We start from the raw sequence: 15,668 nt of genomic DNA on the forward strand, positions 1-15,668 counted from the left end.
TTTTCAAAGGGAATGCTTCCAGTTTTTGCCCATTCAGTATGATATTGGCTGTGGGTTTCTCATAGATAGCTCTTATTATTTTGAGATATGTCCCATCAATACCTAATTTATTGAGAGTTTTTAGCATGAAGCGTTGTTGAATTTTGTCAAAGGCCTTTTCTGTATCTATTGAGATGATAATCATGTGGTTTTTGTCTTTGGTTCTGTTTTTATGCTGGATTACGTTTATTGATTTGCATATGTTGTACCAGCCTTGCATCCCAGGGTTGAAGCCCACTTCATCATGGTAGATAAGCTTTTTGATGTGCTGCTGGATTCGGTTTGCCAGTATTTTATTGAGGATTTTTGCATCGATGTTCATCAGGGATATTGTCTAAAATTCCTTTTTTTTGTTGTGTCTCTGCCAGGCTTTGTTATGAGGATGATGCTGGCCTCTTAAAATGAGTTAGGGAGGATTTCCTCTTTTTCTATTGATTGGAATAGTTTCAGAAGGAATGGTACCAGCTCCTCCTTGTACCTCTGGTAGAATTCAGCTGTGAATCCATCTGGTCCTGGACTTTTTTTGGTTGGCAAGCTATTAACTATTGCCTCAACTTCAGAGGCTGTTATTGATCTATTCAGAGATTCAACTTCTCCTGGTTTAGTCTTGGGAGGGTGTATGTGTCAAGGAATTTATCCATTTCTTCTAGATTTTCTAGTTTATTTGTGTAGAGGTGTTTATAGTATTCTCTGATGGTAGTTTGTATTTCTGTGGGATCAGTGGTGATATCCCCTTTAACATTTTTTATTGCATCTATTCGATTCTTCTCTCTTTTCTTATTAGTGTTGCTAGCATTCTATCAGTTTTGTTGATCTTTTCAAAAATCCAGCTCCTGGATTCACTGATTTTTGAAGGGTTTTTTGTGTCTCTATTTCCTTCATTTCTGCTCTGATCTTAGTTATTTCTTGCTTTCAGCTAGCTGTTGAATGTGTTTGCTCTTGCTTCTCTAGTTTTTTAATTGTGATATTAGGGTGTCAATTTTAGATCTTTCCTGCTTTCTCTTGTGGGCATTTACTGCTATAAATTTCCCTCTACACACTGCTTTGAATGTGTCCCAGAGATTCTGGTATGTTGTGTCTTTGTTCTCATTGGTTTCAAAGAACATCTTTATTTCTGCCTTCATTTCGTTATGTAGCCAGTAGTCACTCAGGAGCAGGTTGTTCAGTTTCCATGTAGTTGAGCAGTTTTGAGTGAGTTTCTTAATCCTGAGTTCTAGTTTGATTGCACTGTGGTCTGAGAGACAGTTTGTTATAATTTCTGTTCTTTTACATTTGCTGAGGAGTGCTTTACCTCCAACTATGTGGCCAATTTTGGAATAGGTGTGGTGTGGTGCTGAGAAGAATGTATATTCTGTTGATTTGTGGTGGAGAGTTCTGTAGATGTCTATTAGGTCCACTTGGTGCAGAGCTGAGTTCAATTCCTGGATATCCGTGTGAAATTTCTGTCTCGTGGATCTGTCTATTGTTGACAGTGGGGTGTTAAAGTCTCCCATTATTATTGTGTGGGAGTCTAAGTCTCTTTGTAGGTCTCTAAGGACTTCCTTTATGAATCTGGGTGCTCCTGTATGGGGTGCATATATATTTAGGATAGTTAGCTCTTCTTGTTGAATGGATCCCTTTACCATTATGTAATGGCCTTCTTTGTCTCTTTTGATCTTTGTTGGTTTAAAGTCTGTTTTATCAGAGACTAGGATTGCAACCCCTGCCTTTTTTTGTTTTCCATTTGCTTGATAGATCTTCCTCCATCCCTTTATTTTGAGCCTGTATGTGTCTCTGCACATGAGATGGGTTTCCTGAATACAGCACACTGATGGGTCTTGACTCTTTATCCAATTTAACAGTCTGTGTCTTTTAATTGGAGCATTTAGCCCATTTACATTTAAGGTTAGTATTGTTATGTGTGAATTTGATCCTGTCATTATGATGTTAGCTGGTTATTTTGCCCATTAGTTGATGCAGTTTCTTCCTAGCCTTGATGGGCTTTACAATTTGGCATGTTTTTGCAGTGGCTGGTACCAGTTGTTCCTTTCCATGTTGAGTGCTTCCTTCAGGAGCTCTTGTAGGGCAGGCCTGGTGGTGACAAAATCTCTCAGCATTTGCTTGTCTATAAAGTATTTTATTTCTCCTTCACGTATGAAGCTTAGTTTGGCTGGATATGAAATTCTGGGTTGAAAAATTCTTTTCTTTAAGAATGTTGAATATTGGCCCCCACTCTCTTCTGGCTTGTAGAGTTTCTGCCAAGAGATCAGCTGTTAGTCTGATGGGTTTCCCTTTGTGGGTAACCCGACCTTTCTCTCTGGCTGCCCTTACTATTTTTTCCTTCATTTCAACTTTGGTGAATCTGACAATTATGTGTCTTGGAGTTGCTCTTCTCGAGGAGTATCTTTGTGGCATTCTCTGTATTTCCTGAATCTGAATGTTGGCCTGCCTTGCTAGATTGGGGAAATTCTCCCTGATAATATCCTGCAGAGTGTTTTCCAACTTGGTTCCATTCTCCCCATCAGTTTCAGGTATGCCAATCAGATGTAGATTTGGTCTTTTCACATAGTCCCATATTTCTTGGAGGCTTTGTTCATTTCTTTTTACTCTTTTTTCTCTAAACTTCTCTTCTTGCTTCATTTCATTCTTTTGATCTTCAATCCCTGTTACCCTTTCTTCCAGTTGATTGAATTGGCTACTGAAGCTTGTGCATTCATCATGTAGTTCTCATGCCCTGGTTTTCAGCTCTACGAGGTCATTTAAGGACTTCTCTACACTGGTTATTTTAGTTAGCCATTCGTCTAATCTTTTTTCAAGGTTTTTAGCTTCTTGGTGATGGGTTCAGACTTCCTTCTTTAGCTCGGAGAGGTTTGATTGTCTGAAGCCTACTTCTCTCAACTCGTCAAAGTCATTCTCTGTCCAGCTTTGTTCCGTTGCTGGTGAGGGGCTGCATTCCTTTGGAGGGGAAGAGGCGCTCTGATTTTTAGAATTTTCAGCTTTTCTGCTCTGTTTTTTCCCCATCTTTGTGATTTTATCTACCTTTGATCTTTGATGATGGTGATGTACAGATGGGGTTTTGGTGTGGATGTTCCTTCTGTTTGTTAGTTTTCCTTCTAACAGTAAAGACCCTTAGCTGCAGGTCTGTTAGAGTTTGCTGGAGGTCCACTCCAGACCCTGTTTGCCTGGGTATCAGCAGCAGAGGCTGTAGAACAGCCAAAATTGCTGAACAGCAAATGTTGCTGCCTGATCCTTCCTCTGGAAGCTTTGTCTCAGAGGGGTACCCAGCCGTGTGAGGTGTCATTGTGCCCCTACTGGGGGGTGCCTCCCAGTTAGGCTACTTGGGGGTCAGGGACCCACTTGAGGAGGCAGTCTGTCCGTTCTCAGATCTCCAGCTGCATGCTGGGAGAACCACTACTCTCTTCAATGCTGTCAGACAGGGACATTTAAGTCTGCAGAGGACATTTCTGCTGCCTTTTGTTTGGCTATGCCCTGCCCCCAGAGGTGGACTCAGGCCTCCTTGAGCTGTGGTGGACTCCATCCAGTTCGAGCTTCCCGGCTGCTTTGTTTACCTACTCAAGCCTGGGCAATGGCGGGCGCCCCTCCCCCAGCCTCGCTGCTGCCTTGCAGTTTGATCTCAGACTGCTGTGCTAGCAATGAGCGAGGCTCCGTGGGCATAGGACCCTCCATACCAGGTGCAGGATACAATCTCCTGGTGTGCCGTTTGCTAAGACCGTAGGAAAAGCGTGGTATTAGGTTGGGAGTGACCCGACTTTCCAGGTGCCGTCTGTCACCCCTTTCCTTGGCTAGGAAAGGGAATTCCCTGACCCCTTTCACTTCCTGGGTGAGGCGATGCCTCACCCTGCTTCGGCTCACACTCGGTGTGCTGCACCCACTGTCTCCGCAGTGAGATGAACCCGGTACCTCAGCTGGAAATGCAGAAATCTTTCGTCTTCTGCGTCGCTCACGCTGGGAGCTTTAGACTGGAGCTGTTCCTATTTGGCCATCTTGGCTCCACCCCTGTCTTACTGGCTTTCTAAGAATCAGTCATGCATATAAAGCACACCAAAAGGCATTTCATGGAAAAATATACATCATTTGATTTTTAGGGGGGTATGGAGGAAAAGATAAACTTTTCAGTGTAAGTCAATTTTGAAAAAAAAAAAAGTCTTCCTGTTGGTTTCCTTTAAGCAAGTACAAAAATCTCAAATGTATGATATTCTGTGTTATTCTTCATAACCCACCCTTCTCTCACACTCTTATATTCCTGAAACTTTTTTTTTTTTTTTTTGAAATGGAGTTTCGCTCTTGTCACCCAGGCTGGAGTGCAATGGTGCGATCTCAGCTCACTGCAACCTCTGCCTCCCAGGTTCAAGCGATTCTCCTGCCTCAGCCTCCTGAGTAGCTGGGATTACAGGTGTGTACCACCATGCCCAGCTAATTTTTGTGTTTTTAGTAGAGATGGGGTTTCACCATGTTGGCCAGGCTGCTCTTGAACTCCTGACCTCAGGTGATCCACACACCTCAGCCTCCCAAAGTGCTGGGATTACAGGCGTGAGCCATGGCACCCAGCCAGAACTTAAAATGTAACAAAATAACTTTGTACTGAAAGGCATATGCCTGACACATAGTCAGTACTCCATGAAAATTAGCTATTCTTCCTCTTAAATATCATGGTCTGTGTTAGGCCTCTTAATGTGAGATTGTATTGTTACTCTATTATTCTACTAGTTTACCTGTTTAATTGATAGCTTCACAGAGCAGAATCATTCCTCAGGCCAAATTATGGAGCAGATATCATATTAAAGATACTTTCCTAGAAATAAAAATTTTTATTAATGTGCCATCTTTTCTATTAATAGCCTACTTTAAAAATAATTTGCTTTAAAATTATTTCCTCATTTCATATGCCAGGAAAGTTTCATAGTTTTTATTAAAATGACAAAATCACAATTACTTTTGCACCAACCTTATTTCAAACAAAAGCTCCTTTGTATTAGTGTTCTGTAGGTTTCTCCTGATTTTTCTTTTAGAAATATGTAATAGCATTAGCTTCCATGCCTCAGATCTTTCAGAATACTCCTGTATTAGTCCATTTCACGCACTGATAATGACACACCGGGACTGGGCAATTTATAAAAGAAAGAGGTTTAATGGACTTATAGTTCCATATGGCTGGGGAGGCCTCACAGTCATGGCGGAAGGCGAGGAGGAGTTAAGTCACTTCTTACGTGGATGCGGGCAGGCAAAAAGAGAGAGCTTGTGCAGGAGAACTCCTCTTTATAAGACTATCAGATTTCGTGAGACTTATTCACTATCACGAGTACAGCGTGGGAAAGACCTACCCCTATTATTCAATTACCTCCCACTGGGTCCCTCCCACAACATATGGGAATTCAAGATGAGATTTGGGTGGGGACACAGCCAAACCATATCAACTCCCCTTCTCTTTCAGCCTTGGCTTTACTTGATCTACTAGTTTCCTGTGTTTTTGCCCTTTATTTCAGCTCTTCAACACTTCTGATTTAAACAATTTATTGGATATTTATTACTTACTTTCCCTGGTTGAATTCTGCTTGCTCAATTAAATAACATATCTTTAATTGCAACTAAAACATGACTGTTTGGGTTTTATTTGATCCACTTGACAATTTGCTATGAAAAGGAATACGGATCTCCGAATGTGTAGGTTCCACATCTGCAAATTCAACCAACCATAGATTGAAAATATCCTGAAATAAAAAACACAATACAGTATAACAACTACTTATGTAATGCTTACTTACATTGTATTAGGTGTTATAAGTAACCTAGAGATTATTTAAAGTATACAGAATTATGTGTGCAGTTTATGTGCAAATACTACCCCATTTTATATAAGAAATTTGAGCATCCATGGATTTTGGTATTGAGGGAGGCTCAATACCAAGAGGAGGGTAGGGAAGGGAATAAAAAAGGAAAGAAAATAGCATTATGAGTTTGGTGAGTTCAAAGAGTTGAAAGATTATAGAATTTCTGGCTACCCATTTTATAGGATAACCATCTGCCTTACTGCACCAAAAGCCAATTATTAGTGGACAAACAGAGCTAATACAAAGGAGCTTTTGTTTGAAATAAGGTTGGTGCAAAAGTAATTGCGATGTGGATACCCTGTGCTATGGGAGGGGAGGGGATCCAATCCCCTGAGGTATGACTATAGTTGTTACTAGGTATAAAAGGTTTAGAAATTCAAGCTCTGTCCACTAATAACTGGCTTTTGGTACAGTAAGGCAGCCAGCTATCCTATGAAATGGGTGGCAAGAAATTCTGTAATCTTTGAATTCCTTGAACTCACCAAACTCAAAATGCTGTTTTCTTTCCTTTTTTATTCCCTTCCCTACCCTCCTCTTTCCACAGTTTTGCCAGAAATCCACTTGTGGATTTAATTTAATGCAGATATGTACATAATATACAGACATGCAGATATGGGCATAATTTAATCCAGATATGTAATATTTTGACCTTTCTGATCGTAGATGCTTGGGAAAGTTGTCTGTTGAACTTGCATTAATCAGTTATGACATTTTAGATTGCAAGTAATTGGAAAACTCAGCTCAGACTTATGTGAAAAATGGAAATTTATGGTGTATATGATTGAAAAGGTGTTAAAATGTTTTTTTCATAGCTTGTTTCAAGAAACTTGCAAGAATGTCATGAGGACCCAGTGATTTCTATATACATATATATTTCTTATTATGTATTATGTATATCCTCATATATAATATATATTCTGAAAGATCTGATGTGCTGGAATATATACATGCATATGATCATGTATATTACATATGATCATTGTATCACTGATATACATATATCATATATATATTTATGTATATGTACACACACACACACACACACACACACACTTTGTTCTCTGTGTTGGCACCATTTTTCATACAGCATCTCTTTATTATCACAGAATTATTGCAGCTATTCTCTAATTTATGATCCCTCAGGTTCAAGTCTAGTAGAAAGAAACAGTTACCTATTTTTCAGAATACCCAGCAGAATTCTTACCACATTTCATTGTCTCTGTTTGGTCATGCTTCCATCCCTGAACCAGTCACTGTGGTCAAGAGAATGGAATGCTCTCATTAGTTAAGCCCCAATTCAAATTAATTTGTGGAACTGAGTTGAATCAACTCTTCCTGAACTCTGTGGACTAAGACTTGGGAAAGGCTTCTGCCCAGACGATAGGAAATGATTATCTAAAGAGGAATGAAGGGTTACTTGAGGGCAAAGGTAGAATTTCCATTACATGGAAGTGAAGGTATTTTTCCCTTTTCTTTAACCCTTACAGATCCACTCCAACTTTGTTTTTACTTCTAATTTCCTTTTTTGCTTTTTAAAGTGACTGTTCATCGAGTCTTTTGTTATCTTTATCTTCCTTATCATAGAAAACATACATTGAACCAAGACATGATCATATAATCTGGAAAAAATACCTTTGTCCATTTGTTGATTACTGTTTTATAAGCTATGGATAAATACAGCAGAGGCTACATTTTACATCTTATGAATTTCACTGAGTCACATATCTGAGAAGGACTCTGATGTTACCTAGACTCTATATCAATCCCCATAACACCTTGTACAAGTGATAATCTAGTTGAGAGGTTGGCAAACTGCAGCTCAGGAATAGGCTAAATCTAGCCTGCTGCTAGTTTTGGTAAATACAGTTCTATTAAAACCCAGTCATGCCTATTCGTTTATATTGTCTGTGACTATTTTCATCCTACAACAGCAGAATTGAGTAGTTACAACAGAGACCTTACAGCCCACAAAGTCTGACGTGTTTACTGTCTGGACTTTTATGGATAAACATGCTAAACTCTGGTCTACCCATTGCTTGAGTGTACTCTGCTGACAAAAATTCTTTCTTTCTGAGGGAGAATCATTTCTAAAAGCTCAATTATCAACAAACAAAAAGAATGCTACTTTCATGTGTCATCCATTCACTTAGGTCTAAAATAGTATCCTACCTAGGAAATTATTTCAGTTAAAACACAAACAACCTGATTTCACACCTAAATTGTACCAAATTAGACAAATTTTTCTTGCCTAAATGAGTTTCCTTGCTTAATAGTTAAGTTTTAAATATTGATAACCTGTATACACACACACAGTGTGGAGTACCACTCAGCCATAAAAAAGAATGAAATTATGTCTTCTGTAGCAATATGGATGGAACTGAAGGCCATTATCCTCAGTGAAATAACTCAGAAACAAAGTCAAATACCACATGCTCTGACTTATAAATGGGGGCTAAACAATGGGTACACATGGACATACAAAGTGGAATAATAGATATGGGGCACTGTAAAAGGTGGGAGGTGGGTAAGGGTTGAAAAAATAACCTAAATAGTGAACATTGTACTTCATAGGTGATGAGTACTTTAAAAGTGTGGACTTCACCACTATGCATTATACACATGTAAGAAACCTACACTTGTATCTAAATCAATAAAAATAAATAGAGATAGAATGAGAGAAAGAAAGGCAGACAGAAAGGAATTAAGAAAACCTTATTCCCTCCTAGCATCTCCATGATCAGATAATGATTTTGTCTGTATACACTGAGCTTTTTAAGGACAAGATGAACTTTAAAATGTCAAAAGCAATCCTTCAAAAATATACAATTCAATTGTATTTACTCAATAAAAAAAAACCCCGTAGTAATCAATTGAGTAAACATATGGCTGTCACTTGCTAGTTTCATCAAAAAGCATACTGCATAGTTGTTGTAACATACTCATTTTGTGACTGTTAGCTATATTTGAATTATAAATGTTGAGTTTATTTTCAAGACTATGTAACATACAATTTAACATGTTGCTATTGCATAAATATGCTCCATTCATCTTTTGAGAATGTTTAAAGCAGCTGTATTTATTTTTAGAACTGAGTTAGTTTCAGCTTGGATATTGTGGGGATTGCTAAATCAACCTTTTAAAAAGTTTAGGCTGGACATGGTGGCTCATGCCTGTAATCCTAGCATTTTGGGAGGCCAAGACAGGTTGATCACTTGAGTCCTGGAGTTTGAGACCAGCCTGGGCAACATGGCAAATACCTGTCTCTACAAAAAATACAAAAATTAGCTGGGTGTGGTGACGGGTGCCTGTATTCCTAGCTACTCAGGAGGCCGAGGTGGGAGGACCACCTGAGCCCAGGAGGTCGAGGCTGCAGTGAGCCACTCCAGCCTTGGTGACAGACAGAGTAAGACCCTGTCAAGAAAAAGTTAATAAATAAAAACTAAAATGTTTAGTACATTTAGCTACCTATTTACTTGGATTGTCGATAAATGGAATCTTGCTTCAATGATCTAAGTTTGAGTGTTTTTGTTCTATTAAGTGACAGTGCAAACAATGCTATCAACTTAATAAAATGGATTAAAATCCACAAAATATACTTTGAAACAAACTAAATTAGTACTTGTTAATCTTGCTTAGTATATGATTGATAAATATTTAAATACCACATATTATTTACTTCCAGGAACCCTGTTTTAATATAAAGGATTACAGAAGGTCTATAACTCAAATTTTATTTGAATTTTATTACTTAGTTGATTTAGGATGGAGATGTGCTAAATATTATTTATTGCATGCTCTGACAAATAGTTAATTCTAATTAATTTTTTATAATATTAGACTTTTTCCCCCTCTGGATTCAGTATGTGTGTATCTCAAAAATGATTTCAGAGTATTAATATTGTAAATATAGCAGTGATAGGGATAAAAATGTCAACATTTAAGCTCATAGCCTGAATCTGCTTTTAGGAATGATTTTATGCTAATAAAATTTACTTAATGTTGATTTATTTAATGGCAATAACCATGGTAGGTTAAATTACTTACTATGCTAAATAGATGAAAAAGCAACAGTGCCACCATAGACTCGTCAATGTGGCAACTAGTAGAATGAGGAGAAGGGATCCTTAATGAAGACTGTAAGCAGAATACATAGAGAAAATTAAGATAATGAGTAGTAGGTAAGAGAATAGCACTTCCCAAAATTATTTCTTGGCAGTTCTTTGACAGTTTTAGAATATTATTGAAAGTGATCTTTTTCTTTTAATTATTGAAAGTGATTTTTTTTCTCCTAATAAGCTGTTTGGAAACAAATGGGATTCCTTCAGTTTTTCTTAAGAAACCCCAGAACTGTCATATATCACAGGCCTTGTCAAAGCATATATATAGAAATAAATACTAAGATATAATGTTCACTGATCTTGAGCACAAGATTTAGTTTTTGGTTTTACTGTGGTTTTGTGTTATAATTTTCAAATTGAAATAAATGCCCATTCACATTTTATTTTAAAACCATGATCTCTTCTGCTCTCTTTGTAGTGGTCGAGTAGTATTGCAGTTGTTCTGATCTCTTTGCATTGACTTACGGGATGCCATTTTTTCTACTTTCTTTTCTTACCATACTATTACTTCATGTGGTTTCCCTTTCACTATTCTTAATTCTCATTTCCCACACCATTTTTTTTTTTTTTTTGAGATGGAGTCTCACTCTGGTGCCCAGGCTGGAGGGCAGTGGCACAATCTTGGCTCACTGCAACCTCCATCTCCGGGGTTCAAGCAATTCTCCTGCCTCAACCTCTTGAGTGGCTGTGGTTACAGGTGCACACCACCATATTCGGCTAATTTTTTTTTTTTTTTTTTTTTTTTTTGGTATTTTTAGTAGAGGCGGGGTTTCACCGTGTTGGCCAGACTGGTCTCAAACTCCTTACCTCAAATGCTCCACCTGCGTCGGCCCCCCAGAGTGCTGGGATTACAGATGGGAGCCACTGCGCCTGGCCCACACACCGCTTTAAATGTTGAGGAACTCCAGAATTCCCTTCCTGTGTATTTGCTGACTTAATACATTTGACCGTTTATAAAATAAAAGCATTTCAAAATAGTTTTTAAAACAGAATAGAACAAAAGGTTTAAATAAGTTTCAAAGCGTTTTATATATCAGTGATCTGTGTTACTATTCAGTAAATATTATGACATTTTTCTTTTAGAATTCAAACCTGATACATCAGAAAGTGCCTCCTCCTAATGATCGACAAGGATCTCCAATACTGTCATTCATCATTCTTGAACAATTTAATGCTATTCGTTTGGTACAAAGTGTCCACCAGTCTCTTGCTGCTCTCAGCAAAGTCATCAGAGGAACTACTTTATTGAGTTCAGAAGTACAAAAATTGGCAAGTGCTTTATTAAACCAAAAGGTAAGCAAGTACTAACTGTATGTATTTTTATTTCATTGTTATAAGTGACTCCTCCATCACACATATATTTGTCAGGAATCATATAGTTAATAGCAGAAGACCCGAGTCCCACTGGCTTAAGCCATATAAAAATTAATTGACTGATGTAACTGAAGAATCCAGTGGTATCTAGCATTATGCCAGCTTGATGTAGGAACTTAAATTGTCATTAGGATGTCAGTTTATGTTAGCTATCTAGTGTTACATATATAATGATATCTATGTTGATTTCACTTTGGGGCAGGTCCCCTATACATGAGCTTGAGTTTAAATTCCGAGCTCCAAGTCCAACAGAAAGAACACGTGTTTTCTAGTAACACACACAAAAATCTTAGGATTTGCTTTGATTAAAACCAGTTGTCTCATGCGTTATGCCTATTCCCATACTAGTTCAGTGGGCAGTGTGTGCAAAGCTCTCACTGACCAGAGCTTCAGCCAAATGCCTCTTCCTGGAGCTGGGGATGGATTTATCTTTGCCTTTAACACATATACTGAGAGTAAGGAAATGATGATTAACAGTGAAAAGTCTAGATAGTTTTAGAAGAAGGGGAAATCAACACTTCTTGTGCTGAAAAATTGGACCATTTTAAATGATAATAAAATCCATGTATTTTATATCTATTTGATAGAAACAAAAATATGGGATGTTCTGCACAGATTTATTTTAGCTGTTTGGAGAATAGAAACTTTGCAGAAGTTGGTGTCTGGAAAATATTTCACTGGAGTGCTATAGGAATTAAGTTTTCTTTTTTTTTTTTCACCCCCCCCTTGCTGTTTGTACTCAATATAGGGAAACCTCTGATAGTCAACCTAACAGTCCTCTCTGTTTGAATATAAAATAATAGCCTTCCTAGAACTTCCTACATTCACATATAAAATATCCAGTGCTTTTCTACATATACAGAAAGGTCTACTCTGGCATCCTTGTCTTCTTTTTTATTTTACCTTGAAAAAGAATCTGTTTTGCATTGTTTTTTCTTTGTACATACGTTGCCATCTCTGTTAATCAACGATGATTATCAAAATACTATAGTTTTGATTTGTACCACAGATTGTAACTAAGTTGTTTTTAATTTGGTGTAGATATATTCTCAGTCATGAAAGATTCTTGGCACAGTGAAGGAACCAGTTGGAAAGGATTTTAAACTTTCTAAAAACTTTATTTAATTAACTCGTTTAATCATCACAGTAACATCCTGAGTGACATACTGTTGTCTCCATTTTACTGTGATGAATTTGAGGCAGTGGGGTGTTACATAACCAGAATCACACAGCAAAGAGTTCCAGAATCAGGATTTGAATCTGGGTATGTCCTGTTGTCATAATAAATGTAAATGCTTCAAATTTATATATCAAAATATAAATGCTCTTGAGAGTATATTTCTTTATCCAACTATATGCCGTACAGAGTAAAATGTATCATTAAGATGAATTGCTGTTGAATTAGAAGAGAATAATAATATAGGAATATGACATGTAGAAGAGAAGAGTAAGTCTAGTAGGACGGGTACACAATGAAGTATAATTAGGATTGGATCAGATTTTGAGGTCTCTAAAGCCAAAGAAAGGAACTTGGATTAAATGCTGTAGGCAGTAATGATATTTATATGTAGAAATAATAGAGCAAAATGGCTAAGAATGTGACCGCTGGAATATGTCTGCCTGTTTGAGTTCTATTCTACCACATAGCAACTGTGTAACCTTGGGTAGGTTAATTAAGCGTCTCTAAACTTCGCTTTTCTCATTTGTAAAATGAGGGTAGTAATGGTACCTACCTCATGGGATTATTACAAGAATTAAAACATCATTAAAGTGCTTGGCACGTAGCAAGCACCCTACAAATGCTGTTCTTGTTACTGTTATTTTAGGATAGTTTTATTATGAAAAGCTCTTCAAGCATTTATCTGGTATCATTGTGCAAAATAAGTTTATAGAAATAGGAATACCATGTAGGTTACTGTAATTCTCATCTCAGGAAGAGGTAGTTAAGTTAGGGCCTGGAATAAGATATTTCAAGATGGTTCTATGTGATATTAATAAAAAATGTAAGAGGTAATTGGTAACCCATCAGAGACAGTGAAGAGGTAAGAGGTAACCCATCAGAGATAATGAAGGAGGTTTCAGAATATTCTGAGATTTATAGGAGGGTGAAGTAAATACCTAAAGTAATAATGTTGGATAGTGCTTGAATTCTCTGTTTTTGACTACCTTCTATTAGGCTGTGGTGAGCTCAAGTAATTGAAACCCCTGATGCAAGTAATACAGATGTATTCAGGAGGGATACTTCTAAGGGGTTGAGGGGAAAAATGCCTGTTGAGGGTCAACGTCCCCCTAATTCTGGTGTAGGAGCTAGACTAGAGTGGTAAAATGCCCTGAAGAAACCAGCAAAAAAGAATACTTCTGAGATAATAAATAGGATTATTCCATATCGGAGGCCTTTTTGGACAATTGTTGTATGGTGGCCTTGAAATGTGCTTTCTTGGATAATATCACGTCATCATTGGTATATAGTTAGTGTATTGGTTAGTAGGCCTAGGGTTAAGAGAGTCAGAGTTGAAGTGAAATCACATGGCCAGGCCAAATGTTATTAGGAGAGCTGAGAGAGCCCCTGTTAATGGTCAGGGACTGGGGTTGACTATATGGTAGGCATGTGTTTGGTGGGTCGTTATGTGTTGTCATGTAGATAGAGGCTTACTAGTAGTGCAAAGACATAAGCCTGAATAAGGGCTATGGCGAATTCGAGAATGGTTAGTAGGATTAAAATAATGAAAGCAATTGAAGCTGTGGGAAGACTAATAGTTGATAGTACTAGTGTGCCTCCTCTGATTAAGTGTATTAGTAGGTGGCCAGCTGTAATGTTGGCTGTTAATCACTCAACTAGTGCTATTGGTTGGATGAATAGGCTAATACTCTCAATGATTACCAATACAGGAATAAGTGGTATGGGTCTGCCTTGTGGTAAAAAAGTGGGCTAAGGAGATTTTCATTTTAAACTCGAAGCCTGTAATGACTGTGCATGCTCACAAGGGGATTGCTATACCTAGATTTATTGATAATTGGGTAGTTGGTATAAATGAGTAGGGTAGAAGCCCGAGGAGATTGGTCGAGGCAATGAAGAAAATTAGGGATATCAGTATTAGGGATCAGGTTTGTCCTTTAATGTTATGGGTAATTATTATTTTAGTAAAGTTGAACTATTCATTGTTGAATGGAGATCAGTAGATGACTAATTAGATGATTGGAGGTTAGAAATAGTATGGTGGGAAATAAAATGGTTAATACTACTGTGGGGAGACCTAGAAATGTTGGGGTAATAAAAGAGGTGAGTAAATTTTCATTCATTTTAATTCTCAAGAGGTTAAATGTTCTTGCATTTTGATTATTTTTTGTGTAGGGGGTGTGTAATAAATGAAATTTGGTAGTTTTAACTGAATAATGTAGAATAAAGTTATGATTATTGACAAGATAACAATAGATCATGTGGAAATATCTAGTCGAGGCATTCACTGCAGAGAGGTGTAGACCCCTCAGTCTTTAACTTAAAAGGTTAAAGCTAAGTAGCTTTACAGTGATATTATAGTGTGGTTGTGGATCAGGTTTCGAAATTTTTTAAGGGAATTGATTCTAGGACAATAGGTATAAAACCGTGGTTAGACCCACACATTTTTGAGCACTGTCCGTAGTAAAGGCCTGGTCATGTAGCAGTCAAGGTAGTTTAAGCATTCAGGAATTGCATCTGTTTTGATGCCTAATGAGGGAATAGTTCATGAGTGTAGGACGTCTTCAGATGAGACTAATATACAGATGGGTATCTCTGTTGGGAGAACTGTTCAGTTATCAACTTCAAAGAGTTAAAGCTCTCCTGGCTTTAAGTCTGCTGTTGGGGTTATATAAGAATCAAAGCCTAACTCTTCATGTTCTGTATACTCATAGCTTCAATATCATTGGTGACCAGTTGTTTTGATGGTAATAGAAGGGTTGTGAACCTCATCTGTTATAGAATACGTAGGGATGGGAGGGCAATTAAAATTAAGATAATGGCAGGTGAGATAGTTCAGACAGTCTCGATTTCTTGGGCATCTATGCTGTTAGTATGAATTAATTTGTTGTGAGTATTAGGGAAATAATATAAAGGACCAGGGAACTAATTAGGAAAATAATTATAAGAGTATGGTCATGGAAAGTGAGTAATTCTTCCATAATAGGGGATGTAGCACCTTGAAAACCTAACTAAACTGCATGAGCCATTAAGACATACAGGGTTTAACCTATAACTTAACTTTGACAAAGTTATGTAATGATTTTACTAGTATCTTATCAAGAAAGTCATAGAGGTTATGGGATTGGCTAG

The 15,668-nt window shown here is 37.6% G+C and overlaps 1 protein-coding gene across 2 annotated transcripts in view; it reads left to right on the forward strand.

Moving 5' to 3' along the window:
• Positions 1-15,668, forward strand: part of DYNC2H1 (dynein cytoplasmic 2 heavy chain 1) — a 371,095-nt gene that overhangs the window by 280,480 nt on the left and 74,947 nt on the right. For both annotated transcript variants that reach the window (XM_031016281.3, XM_031016282.3), the window contains one exon: positions 11,069-11,278. In XM_031016281.3, the coding sequence (XP_030872141.3) occupies positions 11,069-11,278 (210 nt within the window). The remainder of the gene's footprint in view (positions 1-11,068; positions 11,279-15,668) is intronic.

The sequence above is a fragment of the Gorilla gorilla genome, chromosome 9 (genome assembly GCF_029281585.2).
Source record: "Gorilla gorilla gorilla isolate KB3781 chromosome 9, NHGRI_mGorGor1-v2.1_pri, whole genome shotgun sequence".
Classification (NCBI taxonomy): Eukaryota; Metazoa; Chordata; class Mammalia; order Primates; family Hominidae; genus Gorilla; species Gorilla gorilla.